At 38.2% G+C, this 24,683-nt stretch overlaps 1 protein-coding gene across 5 annotated transcripts in view; it reads right to left on the bottom strand.

Moving 5' to 3' along the window:
* Positions 1 to 385: 385 nt before the first annotated feature.
* Positions 386 to 24,683, bottom strand: part of pfkpa (phosphofructokinase, platelet a) — a 46,518-nt gene continuing 22,220 nt past the window's right edge. For 2 of the 5 annotated variants that reach the window (XM_083545955.1, XM_083545957.1), the window contains exons 11-22: positions 23,644 to 23,708; positions 23,478 to 23,544; positions 20,708 to 20,854; positions 15,036 to 15,106; positions 14,824 to 14,911; positions 13,302 to 13,454; positions 9,011 to 9,175; positions 7,388 to 7,449; positions 6,995 to 7,106; positions 6,198 to 6,297; positions 2,277 to 2,382; positions 386 to 966 (exon numbers count right to left, since the gene is read on the bottom strand). In XM_083545955.1, the coding sequence (XP_083402081.1) occupies positions 810 to 966; positions 2,277 to 2,382; positions 6,198 to 6,297; positions 6,995 to 7,106; positions 7,388 to 7,449; positions 9,011 to 9,175; positions 13,302 to 13,454; positions 14,824 to 14,911; positions 15,036 to 15,106; positions 20,708 to 20,854; positions 23,478 to 23,544; positions 23,644 to 23,708 (1,293 nt within the window). In that variant the 3' untranslated portion in view covers positions 386 to 809. Of the gene's footprint in view, positions 967 to 2,276; positions 2,383 to 6,197; positions 6,298 to 6,994; positions 7,107 to 7,387; positions 7,450 to 9,010; positions 9,176 to 10,737; positions 10,891 to 13,301; positions 13,455 to 14,823; positions 14,912 to 15,035; positions 15,107 to 20,707; positions 20,855 to 23,477; positions 23,545 to 23,643; positions 23,709 to 24,683 lie in introns of all 5 variants that reach the window. The other 3 variants (XM_083545954.1, XM_083545956.1, XM_083545958.1) reach the window with 2 other exon arrangements.

Here is a 24,683-nt window from a genome sequence, read left to right as displayed (position 1 = left end):
ATCGAGCATTAACAGTTTGAACTTCCTCAGCAGTTTGAGCTACAGGAGCTCGTCTGTTGGACCGGACCACACGGACCAGCCTTCGCTCCCCATGTGCATCATTGAGCCTTGACTGGGAGCATCCTACAAGAGCTGCAGATGCTCTGACCCAGTCGTCTAGACGTCACAATTTGTCAAACTCCTTACGCTCCCCCATTTTTCCTGCTTCTAACACGTCAAATTTAAGTACAATGTTCACTCGCTGTCTAATAATATCCCACTTACTAATGAAGAGATAATCATGGTTCTTCACTTCACCGGTCAGCAGTCATAATGTTGTGCCTGTGGTGTACACAGAGGACGAGTTGTATAAAACAATTTAAATAACACACGAATCCTCAAGAGGTTCAGCAAGCAGGTGAATGTGTACTTTATTTTTGAAGCACATGATATTTACACATTCACACACCAAACTGTGCTCAAGTAGATTGCACTGAGTAGACTCATAAATAAGTTACAGCATCTGGAAACTAACACGTGGATCTACAGTACAGCTCGGCTTTAACCGTAACAGTGAGCGTACGCAGCAGAGGTGAATGTTTGAGGCAGCTGACAGTGGATTACATCATCGACACGCACTAAAAAGCAGAGAACTGATCTCTGGCTAGAAACACTCCGTATAGCATATTAAGGACACACATAACTGGGGAAGGGATTGGGGGGAATAAGCGGGGTTAAACATCACGATGAAAAGCAGGTGGGTCACAATTAAGATGAATGTATCGGCACACACTAGACGGCCTCTGGCCCTGCTGCGAGCTTGTCTGGCTTCAGATGGAGCTAGTGACGTCGCTCTCCTTGCCTCGGCTGCGCACGACATGTTCCAGCTGTCCAGAGTCAGACACATCGTAGCTCGTCTTGTACTTGGCCAAAATCTTCATCAGGGGACGAAGCTTGAGCCACCACTGTACCTTAGGAATCCTGTGACTAAAAACACACACACACACACACACACACACACACACACACACACACACACACACACACACACACACACACACACACACACACACCATTGTTTTACTGTATTTGTACCATACCATCATATAGTAAGAAATACATCAAGATGGATAATTTATTTGTCACAATAACCCAGATTTCATTCAATTACACCATGTTAATACCATTATTAATTCCTTGCATTACAGATCACACACACACACACACACACACACACACACACACACACACACACACACTTATTCATACAAGAGTCAACTCATAGGCATTATTCATTTGACTGAACTCCAGAATGATTTATTTTTCCATTTTCTTAGAATAAATTAACTTTAATTAAAGGTCATTTTCTGCACAAGAATAAGCCAATTACATTACAAAAGACATTTCTTCTTTCTTCTTTCTTTACTAACAGCATAATTCTAAAGATGACTTGTCTTTGATTATATAAATATTAAGAAATCTTGAATTGTTACATGTGTTCTGACAGCCATCTAATGTGCAGCCTAATGCTTTTCCACATTTATAAAAGTTATGTGTTAAACACGGCATGGGGTTACACTTATACCGAACCAAAGCACCCCCAAGGAGACAGAAAGTACATAATTCCCTAAGTGACTAAAATATATATCTCAATCTAACAGCATAAAATGGCCTGAACTGAGCTAAGAATGATCCACTCTCCAAATCATTTCTGATAAGTGGGGGGGGCTTTTCCATTAAAGTAGGGATGAAAAACAGTGGGTATCAACTCAAACAGCCTACGAAACGACCAATGTGGAACTTAAAGTTGATAAAATGGCTGCAGAAACCACGCTGTGACACGAAAAGCTTCTAACCGCATGTAACAGAGAAAAAACAGGTACATGTCTGGGAAAATTTGGCCCGAAACCTTTATATACAATTAAAAGTAAAAGGTGGGATGTGCATTTTTGGATTAACTGCAACATTTCTTATGTATTATAGGTGGATTTCCAATACAAGATCTGACCAAGGATGCTCATATCTCTGGAGCTGGTTGAAGAGCCTATATTATGAAATTTTGAACTGTGGAATTTGTTGTGAAAGCCCTACAGGAAACAGACTAAATGATAATGTGATAATAAACACAGCAAGCGGAACAAGCATGAGGTCTACAAATGTAGCTTCAAATGGAGAAAACAGCGACACCAATTAACTGGAACTGAAAAAGCTCGCATCAGTGCAGAGCAGCACTATTTTATTTTTAACATTAGGTCATGTTAGGGGTGACGTGAAAGGAGAAACGTCTTCATACGTACACGAAGTCCGTCTCGTCCTTCAGCTGAACCACAGGCTGGAAGACGAGGTTGCGGCGGCGCATCCCCAACAAACAGGCAGAGTCCTCGGTGTTAGCAAACACTCTCCCTGCAGGACACACACACACACACACACACGGCAGCCACAGTTTAATTGACAGCATTTTGTAAATTCTGGTTGGTGTAATTTGTTTGTAACAGCAAAACATTATTGTTTCTGTATGGTGAATCCAAAATGGAATCTAGAAGAATGTTTTGATTAACAATAAAAAAGCTGCGGCATATATTAGTGTTATTTTGCAATTTTTTGGTATCGGTATCCGTGAACGATATCAGAGGTGAAAGAGTTTTCCAATACGGGTTATAAAACCGTTTGCATTCATGGTGAACTGTATTATCTTTACTTCAATGAAATGGAGATGATGGACAGTGACCAGTGATTTCCCCTGAATGTCCGCATAAATGGGCAAAAAACTATGGCACACTTTCAACCTGTAATCGTCTGCAAATCACTGCGGTTTAAAGAGGAGTAAAATGTTTCATGATTTGATGCTACAGGAGAATCAGGAAGTTCAAGGTGCTTCTGCTTTGCATTGGGATTCCCTGCACCATGCTATCGCACTGCCCCAATTTTCGAATACCTCATACAAACATATCATTATCATTACGTTGTCACAATGTATGATCACTAAGCACGTATCAACAGTAGCTCTGAAACATCAGAAAAACAAACTATTATATGAAAATGTATTAATTTTCGAGGATCACATGATCAGTGGTGGACAGTAATAAAGTCAATGTAATTTGTTATTGTACTTTACTCAAGTATTTCCAATTGGGGAGACTTTGACTTTCACTTCACTACAATTCAAAGTCAAATAGCGATATGTAATTTATGAGCTGATAAAAACTTTAGTGGTCAAGCATTCAGGGAAGAGCGCGTTTTGAACATACAGTTCAGCATCAGTTTAACAGCAAGCAGAACATTTACAGAGGAATAAATGCTAAAAAAAACTCCTCACTCGAACTTTGCACGGTTTCCTCTAAATACCGTAATTTCCGGACTATAAAGCGTACACTTATATAAGCCGCACCCACTGAATTTGACAAATATTTTTACTTTGAACATAAATAAGCAGTAGGTCAAAGTACCACTGTATTACTCTGGGGAGTTTATCACACAGGTGAGATGCGGTTTTTCGTTTTCGTTTGGAAATTTCATTGGTCTGATGTTATGGGGTTCAGTTTTTTGGCTTGAAGTTTGTGAAACCGGGAAAAACCCAGGAAAAATCCATAAATTAGCCGCTTCGTTGTTTAAACCGCGGAGGGTTCAAAACGTGGGGAAAAAAGTAGCGGCTTATAGTCCGAAAAATACGGTAGTCGAAAGCAAGCTCATGATAATTGTAATAGAAATCAATCAGTGTTTGACTCCTTAATATAAATCTATTAATAGATTGTTTTTCTGAGAGTAACATTAGAGTCTTTCCACAGAAACTGATTAAGTAAAGAGTCTTGTGATAAAAATAATAATAGGAACATTATAGACATAATAAATCATAGAACTTTGGATACTTAAGTACATTTAAAGGCAAATACATTTGTACTTTTACTAGAGTCATAACTCAAGTACATACTTTGTGTACTTTATCCACCACTGTATAAGTAAATTAATGTATTTAACCATAGATCTTGGATAGCATCAGTTACGGCACGGTTAGCGTCCCCAAAAACGAATACAATTTCAGAAAATCACGTCTATTTTGTGGAACAGACATGTTCATTCTTTAGTAGGATGTAAAAGCATAGCAGTCTAATTTTCTTTTAGATCATGAGGATGAAAATCTATGAATGTTATGGTTGAGGGTTTAAATGTAAACAGTTACCTTCGTCTTTAGTCGGCCATACGCACAGCAGAAAAAGGCAAAAACACACACATTGGTGAAATCAAACAAAAGGCTTTTGTACAATTATTAATTTCGATAGTATAATAAGGGTTATATAAGAATAAAATAAACATCATTATGTAACTGCAATACACTGCCCATGCATCATCTTTATCTATACAGCTTATAGAGACAAAGGTTTGTAGACACCTGACCATAACATTTGTATGAGCTTTTTGAACATCCTATTTTACATTTAATCCCCGTGTACTCTTAAAATAACCTTCGCTCTTCGAGGAAAGATGTTCCACTAGATTTCGGAGTGTGCTTGTGGAGATTTGTGCTAAAAAAGTTGTTAGGAATTGATGTAGGTAAGGTGGTGAGGCCTGGGGTGCGCTCAGCGCTCCAATTCATCCCAATGAAGTCAATAAGGTTGAAATCAGAGCTCTACAGAAGGCTACTTAGGATCTTCCACTCCAACTATTTAAAGCATGTCTTCATAGAGCTGACTTTGTGCACATGTTCATGCAGGAATAGATTTGGGTCTCCTAGTTCATGCAAAGGGGAAATTTAATGCTAAGGCTATCCAAAGACATCCTATACGATTGTGTGCCTCCAAAATTGTGGTAACAGTCTGAGGAAGTACCACATATGGCTGGTCAGATGTCACAATACTTTTGTCTATATAGTTTATATCACTGCCTAATTGACCTGCCAAAAAGGAATATACAAGTTAGGGCCCAAAAATTCCCAGTATAACAATATTGATCACTTTTTTTTACATTAACAGGCTTGTCCAGACATGAACTGACATTAACAGACTTCATAAAGAGTTTCTTCCCCTGACGGGATTGTAAATCAACAATTTTCATTGGAGTGCTTAAGCATTTATGAGAGAAAAACTCTTGAGTAGTGGACACAGAACTGGCACCAGATTGTATTGTTTTCAATAGTATTTGCAAAAACCCTACTCCTTGTTCTTTCCTATTTTTGTTCCTGAGATTAAAAATGAGAATGAAGGGGAAAATATTTGTCACGCAGGAAGAAATACAGAGAAGATAAAAAAAATAACAAAAATGTCTGAGAGGAAATGTTTCCAGGAACGTCTGAGAAACGCTGGCACAAGCATATCGCATCACAAGCAGAAATGATTAGAATGTTTTTAAAATTCAGGAAGTTTTGGATCCCTCCTTGAATATAGGAACATGGAAATGTATGTAAAACTGAGCCGGAATATCCTCAATCTGGAAGTATAATTTTGACTTTACAAACTGGAATTGAAATAATGTGAATGGCATGAATCTACACAAAATTAGAACATTTTACAAATAAAAGGATGATTGCATAAGTATTCCCTCATTCCTTGATAATAATAATTTGTAAATAATTTAGCAGCTCACTTTCACTTTATTTATTAAAACTGATATTTATTAACATTTTATATTAAGAAAAGTATATAATATTTTGTGTTGAATGTCCTATATTTATTATAAGCGATATTTATAAAAAACTTATATTAAGTATATAATAATTTGTGTTGAATGCCCTATATTTATTAAACGTTTTATTTATTAAAATTTGATATTAGGAAAAGTGTCAAATGTTTTGTGTTGAATGTCCATTATTTATTAAAAGTGATATTTATTAAAATTTTATATTAAGAAAAGTGTCAATTTTTTTTTATTGAATATCCTATATTTTTTCGAACTGGTATTTATCAGTTATCTCTCTTGAATATAGAAGCTTAAAGCGATGAAATGTTATAAACATATTGTACACTTTTGTGAGAATTAATGTCATTAACTCAAGTATTATTTATGAGGCGGTAAATATTAATGCAAGTCACAGTATTGTGTTTTTCCCACAGTCATTGGAAACATGGTGTAAAAAAAGGAAAAGAGGCAGTTCTTGTGCTGTGTAAGTGCCTAGGTAGGGCTGGCTATGTGGTTGCTGTATTAATGTGTCAGTGCTGCATCTGTGTCTCCTCACAAGACTCTCTCAGCATTTTAGAATACTGTCAACACTCTCTCTGTTCACTTACCCTGCCTGTAGCACTCGTTCAGCTTCTTCGTGATCCACTGCACGGCCTTGGCTGAAATTTTAGTCCCAAAGTTGCGATCAAACGGTGATGGAGCGCCGCCCTGAGAGAGAGAAAATGACTTTATATCTCTAGACTTTTTCGATGAAATGAAATCAGATCTAATTAAACTAAAAGATGGATTTGGACTCAATTAATAAAAAACTGTTTGCTACAATATTTTCGGGCTTCAACTGCTAAAAACGGTTTACATTCAAGTGTCAATCAGTGAACAGTTGATGGAACTATAATAAATGGACATTCGGTGTCACAGAGATAAGAATGGGTTCCCCCTAAAGCCAGGGATTTTTCATGCTGCTGTTTATGATATTAAAATGTATATTCACAGTATTTTAATTCTATAAAGATGCTTTGGTACAATGTCACTGTCAAAAGTGCTATAGGAATAAAATGGAACATATTTTAATTAATCACAGTGTTTTTCTGTGGCAATTCTATTTAAAAAAAATGGTTGTGTGGCAGCAGCGACCCCTGATGATGACAGCAGCTGGTACCCAATATGGAAAAAATCTTCTTCAGGACAAAAATGTAAGTTTTAAATCCATAGAGAAAAAGAGACAAAAAGTTCTTAACTCTTTTTTTCCTCTTTTTACTGATGTTAAAATATTATTTTACTACAGTAATACATAGTTTATCAGAAAAAAATGGACAAAGAGTATAAATTGTGTGTGTGTGTGTGTGTGTGTGTGTGTGTGTGTGTGTGTGTGTGTGTGTGTGTGTGTATACACACTTAGGTGTACCTGTTGCATGTGGCCAAGAACATTCTTCCTACAGTCGAAGACGCCTTTGCCCTCTTCTGAGTAGAGCTGATAAATAAAATCTGTTGTGTAGTTCTCACTAGAGTTCTCATTCCTGAAGAAACACACGTTGAGAAACCACCACGCCCAAACACACACATACAGAGAGCACAGACGAGTGTGAGTGTCGAAAGTGATAGAAAGTTTAAATTATTCATAGAAAAAAAATTAACACATCCCAAATCAAGTTGTTTAACACACACACACACACACACACACACACACACACACACACACACACACACACACACACACACACACACACACACACTGACGACTAATTTGACGTTCTAAAAATGATCATGTAGAGAAATGAGAAGGAAAGGAAGGAGTAACCTGAGAACAAGTCCTCTCTGAATGCTGGTCTTCATCTTCTCTGTTAAATGCTCCACGTTAGACTGCGATGTAACACACATCACATGAACAACAATGGGAATACCATCATGGACACTGTCCTACTGTACCTGCAGGACTTTGATTATACCTCTCTATGATGTTACACTCCACACTTTATAACCCCTAACCCTAACCCATATATATAGGAACAAAAAATATTTTGCCTCTAAAATGAAGCCCCATCCACACTCCCAGTGAAAAAACGGTATATACTGCTTTCATAAGAGAATGTTTAAATACATTTAAGTACTTATATAAGATGCCACTGTGCAGCTTAATAGTAATATTTCTCTTTTTGCTGTCATCTAGTAGATGTGAACTTTATTATATTTATTATTTATTACTATTTATCACATTTATTATTATTATTATTACTTTTTGAAAACTATTTATTATTATATTGTTATTTTAATTCATTTGGATCTTAAACGAGTCGTCTTTTTAGCCTTAAATTGATAAAGGGCAAAATTAGCACCCTGACTGCCCTCTGCTGTTGGTGTCGCATTCACAGATGCAGCCAGCTTGGATTTTCATAACTGCCACAAGCCCAAAGTCATAGAAAAATATCTGAGTATCTGTTTTAGGTACGAGATAAAGTAGAATAAAAAAGTAGAGTTTTAAGTAGGATATTGATTGTGGAGTTGCATATTTAGTACTTTAAATGATCACATATTTAGAGAGACATTAAATAATTCAATGAAACAATTCAATTGCAATTAATTAAAGATGTGTATAATATATTACATTACAATTATGTTTATATTTGTTTTAGATAAGTTGCTGATCCTTGTGCTACTGTTTCAGGAATTTTTTTATTCCTTTTTTTTTTTTTGCAATTATATTACATTTTTTTGTGTTTGATCATCATGCATTATTTTTTATTTAATTTTAGACTTTTACATTGTTTTAGACTTTTGCAGACTTTCGGTTTTTGACCATCATACATTTGCTTTTGCAGCATTTTTACTCACTTAAATGCTCATTTTTCTTTTTTAATAAAACTAAATAATGAACTTAAATAAATGGTCTTGATTTGTAATATTTATTATTAATAATATTATTATTATATATGCGTTCATGTTGTAATTGCTACATCAACTGCAGAATTTGCCTCTATGCATGATCTAAGCAAAAGCAGGTAAGTCGAGTGACAGGAAAAGCGAGTTGAGTATTTTTGTATAAATCCCACATTTTTTCTCAGTTCTTGTAAAAATGCTGTATGTTAAGTTTGGATGAAAGAAGCATAGTGATAAGTCTGCTTGTCTCTCTCTTAAAGATACACCAGGTTCTACAGTGTCCTTTATTTAAATACTAAAAATGAAATTGTTGCGTTTTAATATAAGAGAAATAAAAACCTTAAGTGTCATCAAATACCCCCCCCACCCCCCCACCGCCCACCCTTACTCCACCAATATCGTTCACCAATCAATACTATTTCTCTAATGTTGAACTTCTTCCCTAACATGCTATGTTATCTAACGACTAACACCAGACTTGTGTTATCATCTCAGCCTGCTGTATCAGCCTGCTGTAATAAAACACACGGTTGTGTATGATGTGTACCTGCAGATCTCGGATGTCAAAAGGCTCTTCGTAAATGTAAGCGGCGTCGGCACCTGCTGCCAGACCGCCCACGCTGGCCAGATAACCGCAGTACCCTCCCATGGTTTCGATGATGAACACGCGCCGCTTTGTCCCGCTGGCTGACTGCTTAATACGGTCACATGTCTGATCACACACACACACACACACACACACACACACACACACACACACACACACACACACACACACACAGATTTTGTCAGCAGGTCCAGCACTGATACCGTGCTGACTCCCTGCCATGAAACGTGTGGAAAACGTGTGCAACTAAGCTCTAAAACTAGTTGTGCTGTTTCTGTGGAATGATAATGGAAATATTTTTCTCTTATAAGATATACCTCAACCCTATTGAGTTGAGTTGAGCACTTTGAATAGATTTGCTTCTCCATTATACCTGAAAGCAGATTTTAAATTCAGTAATGTATATATAATGTGCACTATATGGACAAAGGTTTTGGGACACCTTACTATTTCCAATAAGTTGTGGTTCTCAAACTGTTGGAACCACACTATTGTATAGGATGTCTTTATATTTGGTAGCTGAAAATGTTCCCTTTAAATGAACTAGAAGACCAAAATCTGTTCCAGCATGACAGTACCCCTGTGTCACAGAGCCACGTCCATGAAGAGATAGTGTACATGGGTTGGAGTGGAGGATCTCCCGCTATAGAGATCCGATTATAACCCTATCGAACACCTTTGGGATGAATTGGAACGCTGACTGCACTTCAGACCTTTAACATTAGTAGCTGAATTTATTAAACTCATGTGGCTGAATGAGCACAAATCTCTATCAGCAGACTCTATCATCTAGTGGAACATTTTCCCAGAAGACTTATTGCAAACTGCATATAAGGACTAAATGTGGAATAGGGTGTTTTATATAGAACATTGGAAGCACAAAGCATATAGGAATCTTATGTTTAGGTGTCCACAAACCTTTGGTCATATTGTGTAAGTACAGCACAGGAGCATGGCAGTGTACTAACCACAAGTTATATCTTTTTTTCTCTGCATCAATTCAGTGAACATAGTAGTCTTCGATCTGATGTGTGTGTGTGTTTTATTTTTTTCATGTAATAAATAGGTGATTTAAAATATTTATAGTTTAGAATATTTATCAAATATATATATATATTCTAAACTATAAATATTTTAAATGAAATATTTGTTACATTTATAATTGAATAATCATTAATTATTATGCATATATGTTAAATTACTTTGTTCATTGGATTAATTATTCAAATAATATAATTTGCAATGTATTTGTTCTTTAAATGTTGATAATATTTTTTCTTTATTAGTTTTAACCTCCAATTAACTTCATATACTTTATATATATATATATATATATATATATATATATTTAGTTCATAAATAACAAATATACATTTATGTGTTTTGATTTTTTTTTTTTTGGTGTTTTTTTATACCTTATTTAAAATTATTTTACAATTTATCACAACGCTTTTTTATTAAAAATCATAAGGTAAAATTAAATGAAGTTTCTAGTCAAACTATTTAATTTATAATAAGTGTGTTAGTAAGTTTAGCTGGTATTATTTGCAGCACTATTCCAGAAAATTCAACTTGATTTCCGGTAGCATGAAAAGTTTTAGGTTTTTACTTAAGTTGTTTTGTCTAGCATATGTCTAGCGTAAATGAGGCGGTGGTTGCTCTCTTACCTCCACAATGGCATTAAGGGCAGTATCTGCCCCGATACTAAGGTCAGTGCCAGGCACATTGTTACTAATGGTAGCAGGCAGCATACACAGTGGGATGCAAAACTCCTCATAGTTGGTGCGAGCCTCATAAAGCTGCAGCAGGCACTCAAGCGCCTGCGATGACCCCATGTACGTACACACACACACACACACACACACACACACACACACACACACACACACACACACACACACACACACAGCACATTGCGGTGGACATGTCAGAGCAGCTGAGGCGAGTTTTGGTGTAGGAGTGGACCTCATCGATCACACACTGACCGAGTGATAGAAGCGCCGGCTTCCCATTGGACAGAAGAGGAAAGTAGGGGGATGAGGAAGGGGGTGGGGGGTGGGGGCAAAATACATCATGCATGCACATGGGTCGGTGTATGCATACACGCAAGCACACACTGTGTGATGTGGGATTGCGTGATGCTAAAAGACGGGGTGACAAAACATACAAACTACCGAAGCGCCGCATTGCCATGACAACAGCAGCAGGATGAAGAGTGCAGAAACACAGGTTGTGTTGATCTACCCCCGGTTCTTATTTTATATTTCATGCTCGATACTGTAATCATTTTTTTTCTCGGATTTTGCCGCAGTCTTCTCTCAGAGATGACTCAGCTCGATTATTTATGCAAATGTTTGCCGCGTGCCGAGGCTTGATTACAAATTAAGAGCTGAAAATTAAAACTCAATCAGGAATTTTGGCAGGCTTCCAGCGGCGTGATGAGGTTAATCGACGGCATTTACATTACCGAGGCGGTGTTCGCTCGGTGCCGTTCTGATCCTGAGTGCATTAAAGGTGAATTTGGAGCGCATGCTCTGTGGATCGAGTTGAAACAAGTGATCGTGCTGGAAGTTTCACGCTGCTCGACGTCGCTCAGACTCGGGGGAAAATCGGCTCTCGACTCAAAGGGGGCTAAAAGTGGAGCGTCTGCAGGCAGGATACAAGACGGCATGCACAAAACCAGCAGCGTACCTTCATGCCTCATCGTCGCCGTCGACATCAGCATCGTCACTTACCTGGGAGCTACCAGTTCGCCTTTCAGTTTACCAGCCTGTGCACTTCAAACATCTCTGTTGCCGCTGCACTTACGCTTTAATCATCGGTAATGGCTAATGGCTTTATGATTAGCGCCGGCTCACGCTCGCGATCAGCAGGCCGTTACGGCGCAGTAATCGCCGTGGAGTGTGAGTGCGCTCATTAAAGGAAAGTGGAATCCTGTTATGAATGCATATCATCTGTCTTTTCAATCGCATCGCGTTCGAGCGCCATATCGCGTCAAAAACCTTGAATAGGAGCATTATGTATTAAACCTCTGTCAAATCATATCTAATTAATGCTATCAGCTAGATATTTATCAATATTTCAACAGCTACTACTCTATTACTCAACAGTTACACTTCAGCAAGACCCATAAAGTCATTTTTCACATGCACTTTTTTCTCTAACACTTTAATTCAAGGTGACTAAAAGAGGATAGGATCCAGATACTGGTCTGAACAGGGACAATGGCTTTCCTACAGGCCTGGGATCTAACCTCAAGACCTACTGGCTCCTCGATCTCATCCTCATCCATCTGTATCAATAGCACATTCAGTTTAAAAGGGATGTAAAGAAATATTAAGGAGATCTCTAGCTATAAATCTAAAAAGACTCTATTTCTATAAGTTTTGCGACTGCCCACACTGAGATGGCGTGTTTAGTGTCAAGTTCTTCGAAAGTGTTTTCTCCTGTGGTTTTTATACAATGTATTTCTAGCAGTGGTGGAGAGTAACAAAGTAAATGTAATTCGTTACTGTACTTAAGTATCTTTTTCACATGTCTGCACTTTACTCAAGTATTTCTATTTGGGAAGACTTTTACTTCAGCTACTTTTAGTTTAACAGCAAGCAGAACATTTTGAGAGGAATGAATGATGGAAGAAACTCCTGACTTTTTTTTACGTGAATTTTCTTTAAGTAGGTTTTAGGCTCATGATAATTGTAATAGAAATCAATCGGTGTTTGACTCATCCATATCATTCTATTTATAGATTAGTATGTTAAGAGTAACATTCGAGTCTTTTTATATAAACTGAGTTGATTAAGCAAAGAGTCTTGTGATAAAAATGATAATAGGAACATAGGAAATAAATCATAGCACTTTGGATACTTAAGTACATTTGAAAGCAAATACTTTTTGTACTTTTACTGAAGTCATGTTTTACAGAGTGAATCTTTACTTTTACTCATGTACATGGTTTGTGTTTTTCGGCCAGCACTGGTTTTTATTAATGTGATCAATAAAAAAAAAAATTAAAAATAAAAAAAAACCCCTGACATTTACCTAATTAGTACAGGTTAAAACTAATTGTTCAAAACCTTTCGTTTCCGATTTGTTTGACTCAGACATTAGAACCATGACACTGTATAGAGATGACTCGGCATAAAGCTGGTAAACTGAAGGCGTGAACCTGGTAAACTGAAGGCAACATCTAGCTAGTGTGATTGTGCGTGGGCCGACCAGCCACACTTACATGAGTGATGGCGTTCAGTGCGGTGTCTGCGCCAATGCTGAGGTCTGAACCTGGCACATTGTTGGAGACTGTGGATGGCACCATGACCATTGGCACACAAAACTCTTCATATGTTCCACGGGCTGCTAACAACTCGGAGATCCCCAGGTAGGCCTGCGGGGTACGGCAGAGCCACGGCTTTAGTGTTGCTTGGAGGAGAGTAACCGTGCGGAGGGAAGTGTGTTAGGAGAGTGTGCAGGGGTACAAGGTAAAAGAGAGACAGATGAGGGGATTGGGAAAGAGCCGAGGGAAGAACCAGGTCTATCACGACGGACAGCACGAAAAGGACAAAGGTACCACTCCAAACACAGGAAATGACATTGAAGATTCATTTAGACATTTGCATATATTTCACACACACATTTCTACAGATGAGATTAGCATTAAATGACACTAAAGACATATTGCCCATGGTTCTTTTCTCATATCTGATGTTTAAAATGTTAGGATTTAAAGCATAGCTACTTTTTACACTCTTAAAAATCAAAGGTGAACGATAAACCAATGGGAGCAAAAGACAAGAATTGAATACTTCATAGAACAAAAAAAAAAAAAAAGTCTTATCACACATTAAATACATCTCTGTCTCGTTCAGGATTAACTCAAACCATAGTCCCAAACGATCCTGCTTATATTCTTTATAATAATGGGAATTTATAGGGAAATCTGTGAGCCTTCACCTTTATAAACCAGTTATCCCATTGCTTGATATACATTCTTAATTTTCTCCCCACCAAGTTACATAACATGTCAATAGTTTGCTCAGAAATAGAATTATTTCTAAAGTGAGAGCTCTTTCACCAGGATCTGCTTCTCAATTAAACCCATATGGATTTAAAACATTATTTTCAAAGAAATTAAAATCTGGTGAAGCTTTTATTTTATTTAATTTTTCGCAATTTTTTTCACATTTACGGAAAAAGTCATCCAGCATCAGCAGTCAAAAGGAAAGCGGTTTAGTCTTAATATTTTCAATGGAAAGGAAAAGAGAACATGGTAAGGAATTGACTGTATATAGGTGCTGAAAAAGGGCATCGAATTACATTAAATACAACTATAAAAGGATAAAAAAAAAAAGGGCTGTTCTTGCCGTTTATTTATAATTTTTTAAACAGTTGTAGTCATTGGCCTAATTGTCTTATAATTGTATAAGTATTATATATATATATATATATATATATATATATATATATATATATATATATATAATATTATGATGTAGTACAGTATATGGTGTTAGAGATAAAATGAACCTTGGTGATTATTCTATACTGTTATTTATATAATAAATTTTAAAAACTCATGGTCAGCTGAAAAAAAACATTTCGCTGCCTTTCACGTGATAAATATTTAGATTTCACGTGAAATTCCCAAATCTTTAGCAATTTATGAATTATACATTCGAACACCTACAGTATCTATGATCATGGTTTGAGGATCTATAACGTGGTATTCGCGTATACTCCGTCTTTCCCCCACATACCTCAAATCCTCCGATGACCAGCAGTGCGTTAATGTTATATTTCCTCATCTGCTCAGCAATTTTCTCGACGTGCTTCGCGGGGAGTGTCCTGGAAAGAGGGCAAGACATCGACTCGGGTACATTCAGGGAAGTTAATTAGATCGAGATCGCCTGAGCGCATGCAGGCTTGTCAGGGGCGCACGACAAATGTCTGCACAAGGTGTAATCATTACCTTTTGGTTCCTAGCAGAGATCCTCCCTGGCCTGTCCAGCCTCCAACATCTCCCCATTTAATCTCTTTTATCTAAAACAGGGACAGAAAGAAACAGGCTTAAAATGACAACACGGCAGACTTGAACAAAAAGCTGAGAAGCTCTTAACAGCGGCGCTGGCGTGCTGCCGGCCGGATCCTGCTGCTTGCCAGTAAAAGAATATTATCTGGTGTTAATCTTCTAATAATTTAAACGATTAGCGAGGTTGGTAATAAAATGAAGGGTAATTAGGTTTATCTAAATGAGGCCGTGATGAAAAACAGCCCTAATACCGCTTCCTTTTACTGAGTCACACGGAATCCGTGAAAAAGCACTCTGACTGTGTATAGATTAATAAATCTTGATGTAAAGCTGTTGACCTTCGTAGTACAAGATGCGATTCTTGACTACAAATAAAATCAGAGGCGTTAAGGCCAGCGCAAAAGGGATTAGTTCAGATCGGTAACACCACAATCTGAAAAGCGTGCTCTGAATGAACAAAAACATCCTGCCTGAATATACACTATACGGACAAACGTTTGTGAATAACTGACTGTGCAACATCCCAAGGGACATTTAGTTCCTATTTCCCATTAACCTCCACTCCTTTAGGAAGAGTTTACAGTGTGCTTGTAGAGATATGATCACAAGGGTATTAGTAAAATTAGGTACTTGTATAGAATAAGGAAGGCCTGGGGTGCAGTCAGCATTCTAAATCATCCCAATCGTTTTCAATAGGGTTGAAAAGCTCTATAGCAGGAGATCTTCCACTCCAAACCATGTAAAGCATATCTTTATGGAGCTGTTATTTAAACATTTTTTTGGACAGGCGCATTTTCATGTTGGAACAGGTTTGTGTCTCTTAGTTCAAGTGAAGGGAAAATTAAATGCTACCACATCCAAAAATGTCCTACCCAAATGTGTGCCTTCAGTGTGGTAACAGTTCGGGGATAGACCACGTCTTGCTGGAAAAGTCACTTTTGCTATGTTTCCACACGGACTGTTTTAATTGCCGGATGCGTTCATCATGGAGGATTTTTGTGCTGATTTGAGACTCGGCGCATCAGTAAAACAAATGTTTGGTGATTAAAAATTATATTTCGGTCGAGTTTATATTATATATATATATATATATATATATATATATATATATATATATATATATATATATATATATATATATATGAGTAAAGGAAGGACATCCTAAATACATGTGTGCTGCGTTGAAGATTATAATTGCGTGCCTTTTATTAATTTATTATTATTTATCTTTTTAATAAAAATGTCAAACAGAAATGCACACTGCATCAACTGCACATCAATAAAATATCTTTTAGTGTGAAATGATTCCAAACTAAATGCCATTTTCTTTCTTTCTTCTCCTCATCCCTTGCTGTTTTCTTTCCATTCCTCCATTTTTCATTCTGTAGCATCTTCTGTGTAACCTGGCCAGAGTGCAACAGAGTTTAGCGGCTGGTGCGTCAGTAATAATGGTCCGTGGGAAACACAATGCTCCGTGTTTAGGTAAATAGACTAAACGAAGCATAGAGGTACATTTATTTGCTTGAGGAATCGTTAAAGTCCTAACCAGCACAGTTAGTAAAATCTGTAAAATCCTCATCATGTGAAAATGGTGTAGTTTAATGAAGTGCTATTGTTTAAAGTGTTTGTAATTTCAGGACAGTCGCACGTGATCTGTTCTGTAGTGACTCGTGAGCATCAGGTTGCACGATCAGTTCGCTCGCGACATCGTGACGGATTCGATTAAACCGGTGTAAATAAACACTAAATATAAAATCAGCAAATAACAGCAGCAGTAAACGAGTCCATTTCTAGACACTGTTGTGGTTTTCAGCGAATGTTTATGCATTTAGTACACCAACACATATTTTTTCCTTTTTTTTTATCAAGTCTGTTAACTTGCTGCGATTTACTGCAGCTTTACCACGTTTAAATGCTTGTTTTCAATCTTTGCATATTTAATTCATGCATTAATTATTTAATTATTTTACAAAAGTAAACTAATTATATATTCTAGATGCTTATATTTTCACAACCGAAAACAAAACGTCTGTGTATTTTTTAAAACAAAAATTGGCAAAACGATGTTGTATTGTATTTTATATGTTTTTTTTAAGAATGGTTAACAACTTGCCATCTGCAATTTTTTTTTTTCTTTTTACAGAAACAAACAACCCAGCAATAGTGAATTAAACATTAAAGATAGTTGAACTCAATATGTGCGTTTTTTTTAAGTACACTTTTATAAATACCCTGAATTAGGGTTTTATATAGTAAAAAGAAGTAAAACATCAAATTTATAAAGAATAATAGTTTAATCTATATTCGGGATTTAAAAAAATATATATAATAATAATCGACCGATTAATCAAATATCAAACAATAATCTTTGAGAATCTGTGGTTTTTTTTAAACAGCACAGGAGCATGTGTTCATGGCAAGGTGTCTGGTAATGGAAGACTACATCAGACAAGCTAATTGACGCTGCTCAGCTGAGTGAATTCAACCATGACTGGGTCAAACCAACATTATCTACTTGCTGGATCAATACAGGGATCGATACGGGATGGAAAGTTAGAACTGGTAGTTATTGCGAGGCCTCGCTTAATCTCCAAGTGCTCTTAATTCTCTTTTCGATTGGCCCGTCCTCGCCCAGATTCACGGTGGATTAAGATTTTATCTACTCTGGTGACATGAGTAATTAATGTAATCAGTAAATAATTACTGTAGACATGTTTATCTGTATGGTCCTACCAGTTTGCACATTTGCACACTGGCACTCGTTGCCCCCTGTCATCTCTGAGCGGTACTGCAGCGCTACACGGGCAGGCTTATAGGTTTATACTAATCCGATAATCCGTGTAATCTGGTTGACGCAGCAAAAGGTTATGACTGTAGGGACGAAGGCATTTATCTCTGCTTTAACCCCTTGACCTTAACCCATTCACAAGACATTATGCTGAAATGTTGCAGGGTGTTCTGTAGACCATCGATGCCCTCGAGGTTTCTTTTTTTAATTTGTGTCAGCTCGGCTTCTTAAGACAAGATGCTTTTTGTGTTTTTGTTTTTTTTACATTTGTTTTGTATGCAGTATTTACTGTGCTGCACACAGTAATGTTAAAATCTCAGTAAGCCTCAAAAGGCTTTAAAAACTATTAGCTGGTTGCACCAGAACAACATAAACTCTGTTATTATGGTCTGTTTTGCACGTAAATAGCTGCTAGGTTGCACCCAATAGCACAGTGTTCCCTTCGGTGCGTGTAAAATCTGCTGTAAAAACACACAACTGCCTGATACGTGTGCTCTGTGAAAACTATAATGATCTGTGTGCAGCGTACTCACATAGTTTGTATTCATGAAACTCGTTTTTTGCCTCCAAAACGTCTGCAATATTTATTTCTGCTAGACCATTTAATCATTTACAAGTTTAAAGCCCATCTTCTGAATTTACTGATCTGTGTATTTATCATCATCTCACACTGCTGTTTATGTGCTTGTGTACTATTATGTGTTGCACCATGGACCTGCAGAAACAATATTTCGTTCCAATGGATACGTTGAGGTGATTTGAGTTCGTTTTATATGAGGAGTATTTTCGTGGTGTATGATCAGCAGATTTGGCCACATATGGTATACATATATTAAATATTTATAGGATCATAGGGTGAAATAATAAATATGCAGCATAACAAGTTTATAGCATGAAATGTGTGACAGATTATGTTTTTTTTATGTTTTTTTATATTATCTTGTACTGTTAATATTTTAATATTGGCACCACGATATTGACATTATTTGTATATATTTGATATTTACACTATTGCGCACTGTGATAATAATATACACACCGATCAGGTGTAACATTATAACATTAAAATATTATGACCAGCGAGTGAATAACACTGATTATCTCTTCATCATGGCTGGACTATGATGTTTGTGGATGATATTGCTATTTGTGGTGAGAGTAGTGAGCAGGTTGAGAAGATCCTGGAGAGGTGGAGATATGCGCTGGAGAGAAGGAGAATAAAAGTCAGGAGGAGTAAGACAGAGTACATGTGTGTGAAGTGGAGTGGTGCAGTTGCAGGGAGAAGAGGTGGAGAAGGTGGAGGAGTTCAGGTACCTGGGGTCAACAGAGCAAAGTAATGGAGAGTGTGTTAGAGAAGTGAAGAAAAGAGTGCAGGCAGGGTGGAGTGGGTGGAGAAGAGTGACAGGAGTGATTTGTGATAGAAGAGTATCTGCAAGAGTGAAAGGGAAAGTTTATAGGACTGTGGTGAGACCTGAGATGTTGTATGGATTAGAGACAGTGGCATTGAGTAAAAGACAGGAGGTGGAGCTGGAGGTAGCAGAGCTGAAGATGTTGAGCTTTTTGTTGGGAGTGACGACGATGGACAGGATTGGAAATGATTTATTAAAGCAGGGGTGGCCAACCCGCGGCTCGCGGGCCGCATGCCGCTCTTTGGCTGGTTTCATGCGGCTCTTACGTTCATATCGAAGTTTGTGTTTGTTTGTTTTTTAATGTGCGTGTTCACTTCGCTTGAGTTCGATACGGTATTTTTAAGACTTAAATGAGCTTGCCCCTACTGGAAAACTTTGCGGTATATCAGACCTGGGCCAAATCAGGCCCTTTATACGTCCCTGTCCGGCCCGCATGAGGCCAATCATTAATTACAGGGACGTACCGAAAATTTTCGGCCGGAATACCTAAATCACCGAAACAACACGGCAGAAACACAATTGTAATGACGCAATAAAAAAGCGCAGCAGCACACGGTTATCTGGATAAGAGCAACATGTCTGCGGTGTGCGGAGAGTGATTTGCATGCAATGCTGAAATTTCAAGAGGGGGTGTATCTGCAAAGAGTTTCTCCAAGTCGGGTTTAATTTATCAACTAAAATCCAAACATCCCGATTGCCATTCTAAATATGAGAAGAACGCGGCGCAGAAAAGTAAAGTCAATCCGAGCATGCGCACTCCGTCTGAAGAGGACGTTTTTGAAAAGGCAGGAAAGTTTTCCAGTGATGGTGCGAAGGCAAAAGGCATAACACAAAAAATTATGGATTTCATTGACTTTTGAATTGAATTTTCATATCGGTGCGTCCCTAAAATATTAGCGTTGGTGTGGCCCTCTGACACAATTCAGGTTTCTCATGTGGCCCCATGTAAAAATTAATTGCCCCCCCCCCTGCGGTATATTCATCTCACGCACATGCGCATTTGACGAAAATACCGTATTGAACTCAAGCGAAGTGAACACGCACATAAAAAAAACACAAAGTCCTTGTTTTCTACCCTGAAACACGTTAAATCAAAGCATCGATCTGTTCTGACTGACACACACGTGAAAGAATTGCTTCGAGCAACAACGGAATACGAGGCAGATTTGAAGGGGATTGTTCAAGGCAAGGAATGCCAAAAATTATTATATTTTTGTTTGTGGACTTGGTTAGAGTTTGTGTGTGTGAGGCAGTGCACACAATGTTCATTGTTGAAAATGACTGTCCTGTGGTCTTAGAACTGTAGGAGTCAATTTCTGTCATTATGTTGGTGTGTGACATTTACAATAAATCTGGCTGAGCAGATTTATTGTGTGTTACAGTGTGTGTGTGTGTGTGTGTGTGAGAGAGAGTACCTGTCCCTTATAGAAGCCCTCGAATCCATCATTGATGGCAAACATTTTGTGCCCCTCTGTGATGCCCACCCTGACGGCGGAGCGCACTGCAGCATTCATGCCTGCTGCCGGAGCGCCGACATTCAACACCGCCACGTTAAAGTTGCTCTAAAGAGAAACAGAAAGAGAAAACAGACATATGATGAATATCAAACACTTCCGTGTCTGATAAGCAGGGGGACTTGAGTTGTGTATCTGGTAGCATTTTGGTCTTTTGTTGGCAAATTGATTTTCTTGTTTTGTTATTTAAGTTCTTAGTTCTTAGTTTCTGGTGTGTTTTGTGTAAAACACATCAATAAATGGACAAAAGTACTTGGACACCTGACTTTTCCAACCGTATGTGCAATACCACAGCTCGTGCAACTGGAAGCTTCTGTTACCAAAACAAATTCCTTGCGAGTGTAAACATACTTGACAAAAAAAAGCTTTTTTTCAGATTCTGATAACAAAATAGTTTAAAAAAGCGCATATGAATCTTATGGTCGGTTGTCCACAAACTTTTGTCCATATTGTGTATTTCAGATACAGCATATAATCTGTTTTGTGTTCTCAGCACTTACGTTACTCGCGTTACTATCCCACATATACTATGTCACTACATAATCACTAAATCCGAAGAAAAGAATATAAATTCTGGATGCTTGTTCTATGTGAAGGACATGAGTAAAGTCTGTAACTTAACAATGTAATGACTTGCATCAATATTTACACATGAAAAGATCTCTCTTGTCAGATTTGGCTTACACAAAGGGTGTAAGTTTTTTCAGGGCCATTCAGATGACTACAATCATGCATGGGCAAGTCATGGGTCTGACTGAAGGGCATAGAAAATTCTTAACTTAAGACTTAAGAAGCAGGTTGCATTTGTTGTGAATAGCAAAAGAATTACATTCAAACAAACAAAGATTTCGAGGTGGTAGTTCTATGATTAAAGCTGTGGGTTACTGATCGAAACTCCAGCACCACCAAGCTGCCACTGGTGGGCCCTTGATCAAGGCCCTTAATCTATCTATCTATCTATCTATCTATCTATCTATCTATCTATCTATCTATCTATCTATCTATCTATCTATCTTTCTATCTATCTATCTATCTATCTATCTATCTATCTATCTATCTATCTATCTATCTATCTATCTATCTATCTAATACAAAATCTATTGCGGAATTCATGTTACACCGCATGAGTTTTCAATTCTAGGCTGCTATTCCCCCATAAACCCTCTGAGAGCTGCTATTCCCCCTAAACCCTCTGAGAGCTGCTATTCCCCCTAAACCCTCTGAGAGCTGCTATTCCCTCATAAACCCTCTGAGAGCTGCTATTCCCCCTAAACCCTCTGAGAGCTGCTATTCCCTCATAAACCCTCTGAGTGCTGCTATTCCCCCATAAACCCTCTGAGAGCTGCTATTCCCCCTAAACCCTCTGAGAGCTGCTATTCCCCCTAAACCCTCTGAGAGCTGCTATTCCCCCATAAACCCTCTGAGAGCTGCTATTCCCTCATAAACCCTCTGAGAGCTGCTATTCCCCCATAAACCCCCTGAGAGCTGCTATTCCCCCTAAACCCTCTGAGAGCTGCTATTCCCTCATAAACCCTCTGAGAGCTGCTATTCCCTCTAAACCATCTGAGAGCTGCTATTCCCCCTAAACCCTCTGAGAGCTGCTATTCCCCCATAAACCCTCTGAGAGCTGCTATTCCCTCTAAACCCTCTGAGAGCTGCTATTCCCTCTAAACCATCTGAGAGCTGCTATTCCCTCTAAATCCTCTGAGTGCTGCTATTCCCCCTAAACCCTCTGAGAGCTGCTATTCCCTCTAAACCATCTGAGAGCTGCTATTCCCTCTAAATCCTCTGAGAGCTGCTATTCCCTCTAAACCATCTGAGAGCTGCTATTCCCTCTAAATCCTCTGAGAGCTGCTATTCCCCCTAAACCCTCTGAGAGCTGCTATTCCCTTTAAATCCTCTGAGAGCTGCTATTCCCCCTAAACCCTCTGAGAGCTGCTATTCCCCCTAAACCCTCTGAGAGCTGCTATTCCCCCTAAACCCTCTGAGAGCTGCTATTCCCCCTAAACCCTCTGAGAGCTGCTATTCCCCCTAAACCCTCTGAGAGCTGCTATTCCCTCTAAACCATCTGAGAGCTGCTATTCCCTCTAAACCATCTGAGAGCTGCTATTCCCTCTAAATCCTCTGAGAGCTGCTATTCCCCCTAAACCCTCTGAGAGCTGCTATTCCCTTTAAATCCTCTGAGAGCTGCTATTTCCCCTAAATCCTCTGAGAGCTGCTATTCCCCCTAAACCCTCTGAGAGCTGCTATTCCCCCTAAACCCTCTGAGAGCTGCTATTCCCTCTAAACCCTCTGAGAGCTGCTATTCCCCCTAAACCCTCTGAGAGCTGCTATTCCCTCTAAACCCTCTGAGAGCTGCTATTCCCCCTAAACCCTCTGAGAGCTGCTATTCCCTCTAAACCCTCTGAGAGCTGCTATTCCCCCTAAACCCTCTGAGAGCTGCTATTCCCTCTAAACCCTCTGAGAGCTGATATTCCCCCTAAACCCTCTGAGAGCTGCTATTCCCCCCTCCCTATTTCCATCCTGGTTCACAAGCGCAACATGAGCTGCACGAACAAACAAATGAAAAAAGACGTGGATAGGATTACACCTTCCTGCTGAACGAAACATGACCGTCGTGACTAATGAATTTGCAGCCTTTTGTTCAGGAGTAATGAATAGGAAAGCTCACATGTGGAAGTTCAGACTCCGGTTTGTGAGCCAGGAGCTTGTAGGTCCTTAAGTTGTTCTCAAAACTCCTAAAGACGGGAGACAAAAATAAAGCAAAACAAATGAATTTTTCAGGATTATTGGTTGTTCAGATGTTCCATCACTTAACAGAATTTCCATCAATATACCTGCCACGAAGCTTTACAGCCTCTTCAAACTTCTTCTCGTCCATGGCCTTCTGTACCTCCTGCGTCTGTTAGGATTAAGTGTAAAGATTTTGAATTAGAACAGAAGTTGTTCATTGTTAATCAACAAGACAGACAAATAATATTTTATCACAGTTTTCCTCAGGTGCAAATGAAATTATTACTTGTTCAACCTTCACATTATTTAGTCACTTGTGCACATCATAAAGGAAATGTATTGTTGATTTAATTAAATTGCGAATGCTTTGGTACATTCATTTAATTGATTGTGTACAAGTGTCAGCTGTTTTCCACATTATCAGTTGTTTATGTTCATGTTGATCAAAATAAATTATACTGGTTTCACCTGAATAGTTTTAACCCCCAAAACATCTCAGCATCTGTTCATTGTATACGTCATACGGCAAAATGGTTAAAGCAGTTGTTTGGTAAACCAGTGTTTACTTCTGTTATTTTCTTATATTTAAAAGGTGCACTAATTGAAATTTAAAAAATAGTTAAAAGTAAACGGTAAACTTTACACATGTACATGAAACAAAGTTAAAAGATTTCATACTTCCTGCATATCTTAAATGACAGGTGTCTCATCTAATGATCGGTAAGTGTTCACAAACTATACCTACCTTTTCTGATTTGTCTGAATGTCGTTGTGTTTTCGGATTTGTTTTTTTGTTTTCGGATTTTTGTTACTTTGTGTTTGGATTTGCTAGTGTTTATTAATTTGTTTTCCGATTTGTTAATGTGTTTTGCACTTCTCAGCCACTGTACACAGGACATGGTTCCATTAATTTATGCTCTTGGACAGGTTGTCTTCAGCAAACGGTTTGTGGGTTTTTGTGAGGCAGCTTAAGACGAGGCTTCCTTCTGGGACGACGGGAATGCAAACCGACTTGTTGCACTGTGTGGTGTATGGTCTGAGCAAGCGGACCTTTCACTTCTGCAACCTCTAAAGCAAAGCTGCAGCACACGTGTCTGTTTTAAACTTCTTTGATGGACCCTCGTGGTCTGTTCTGAGTAGAACC

The sequence above is a fragment of the Silurus aristotelis genome (assembly GCF_946808225.1).
Source record: "Silurus aristotelis genome assembly, chromosome: 1".
In the NCBI taxonomy this organism is placed as follows: Eukaryota; Metazoa; Chordata; class Actinopteri; order Siluriformes; family Siluridae; genus Silurus; species Silurus aristotelis.
Note: the sequence above shows the minus strand (reverse complement) of the source record. Positions and strands in the feature narration are given on the sequence as shown.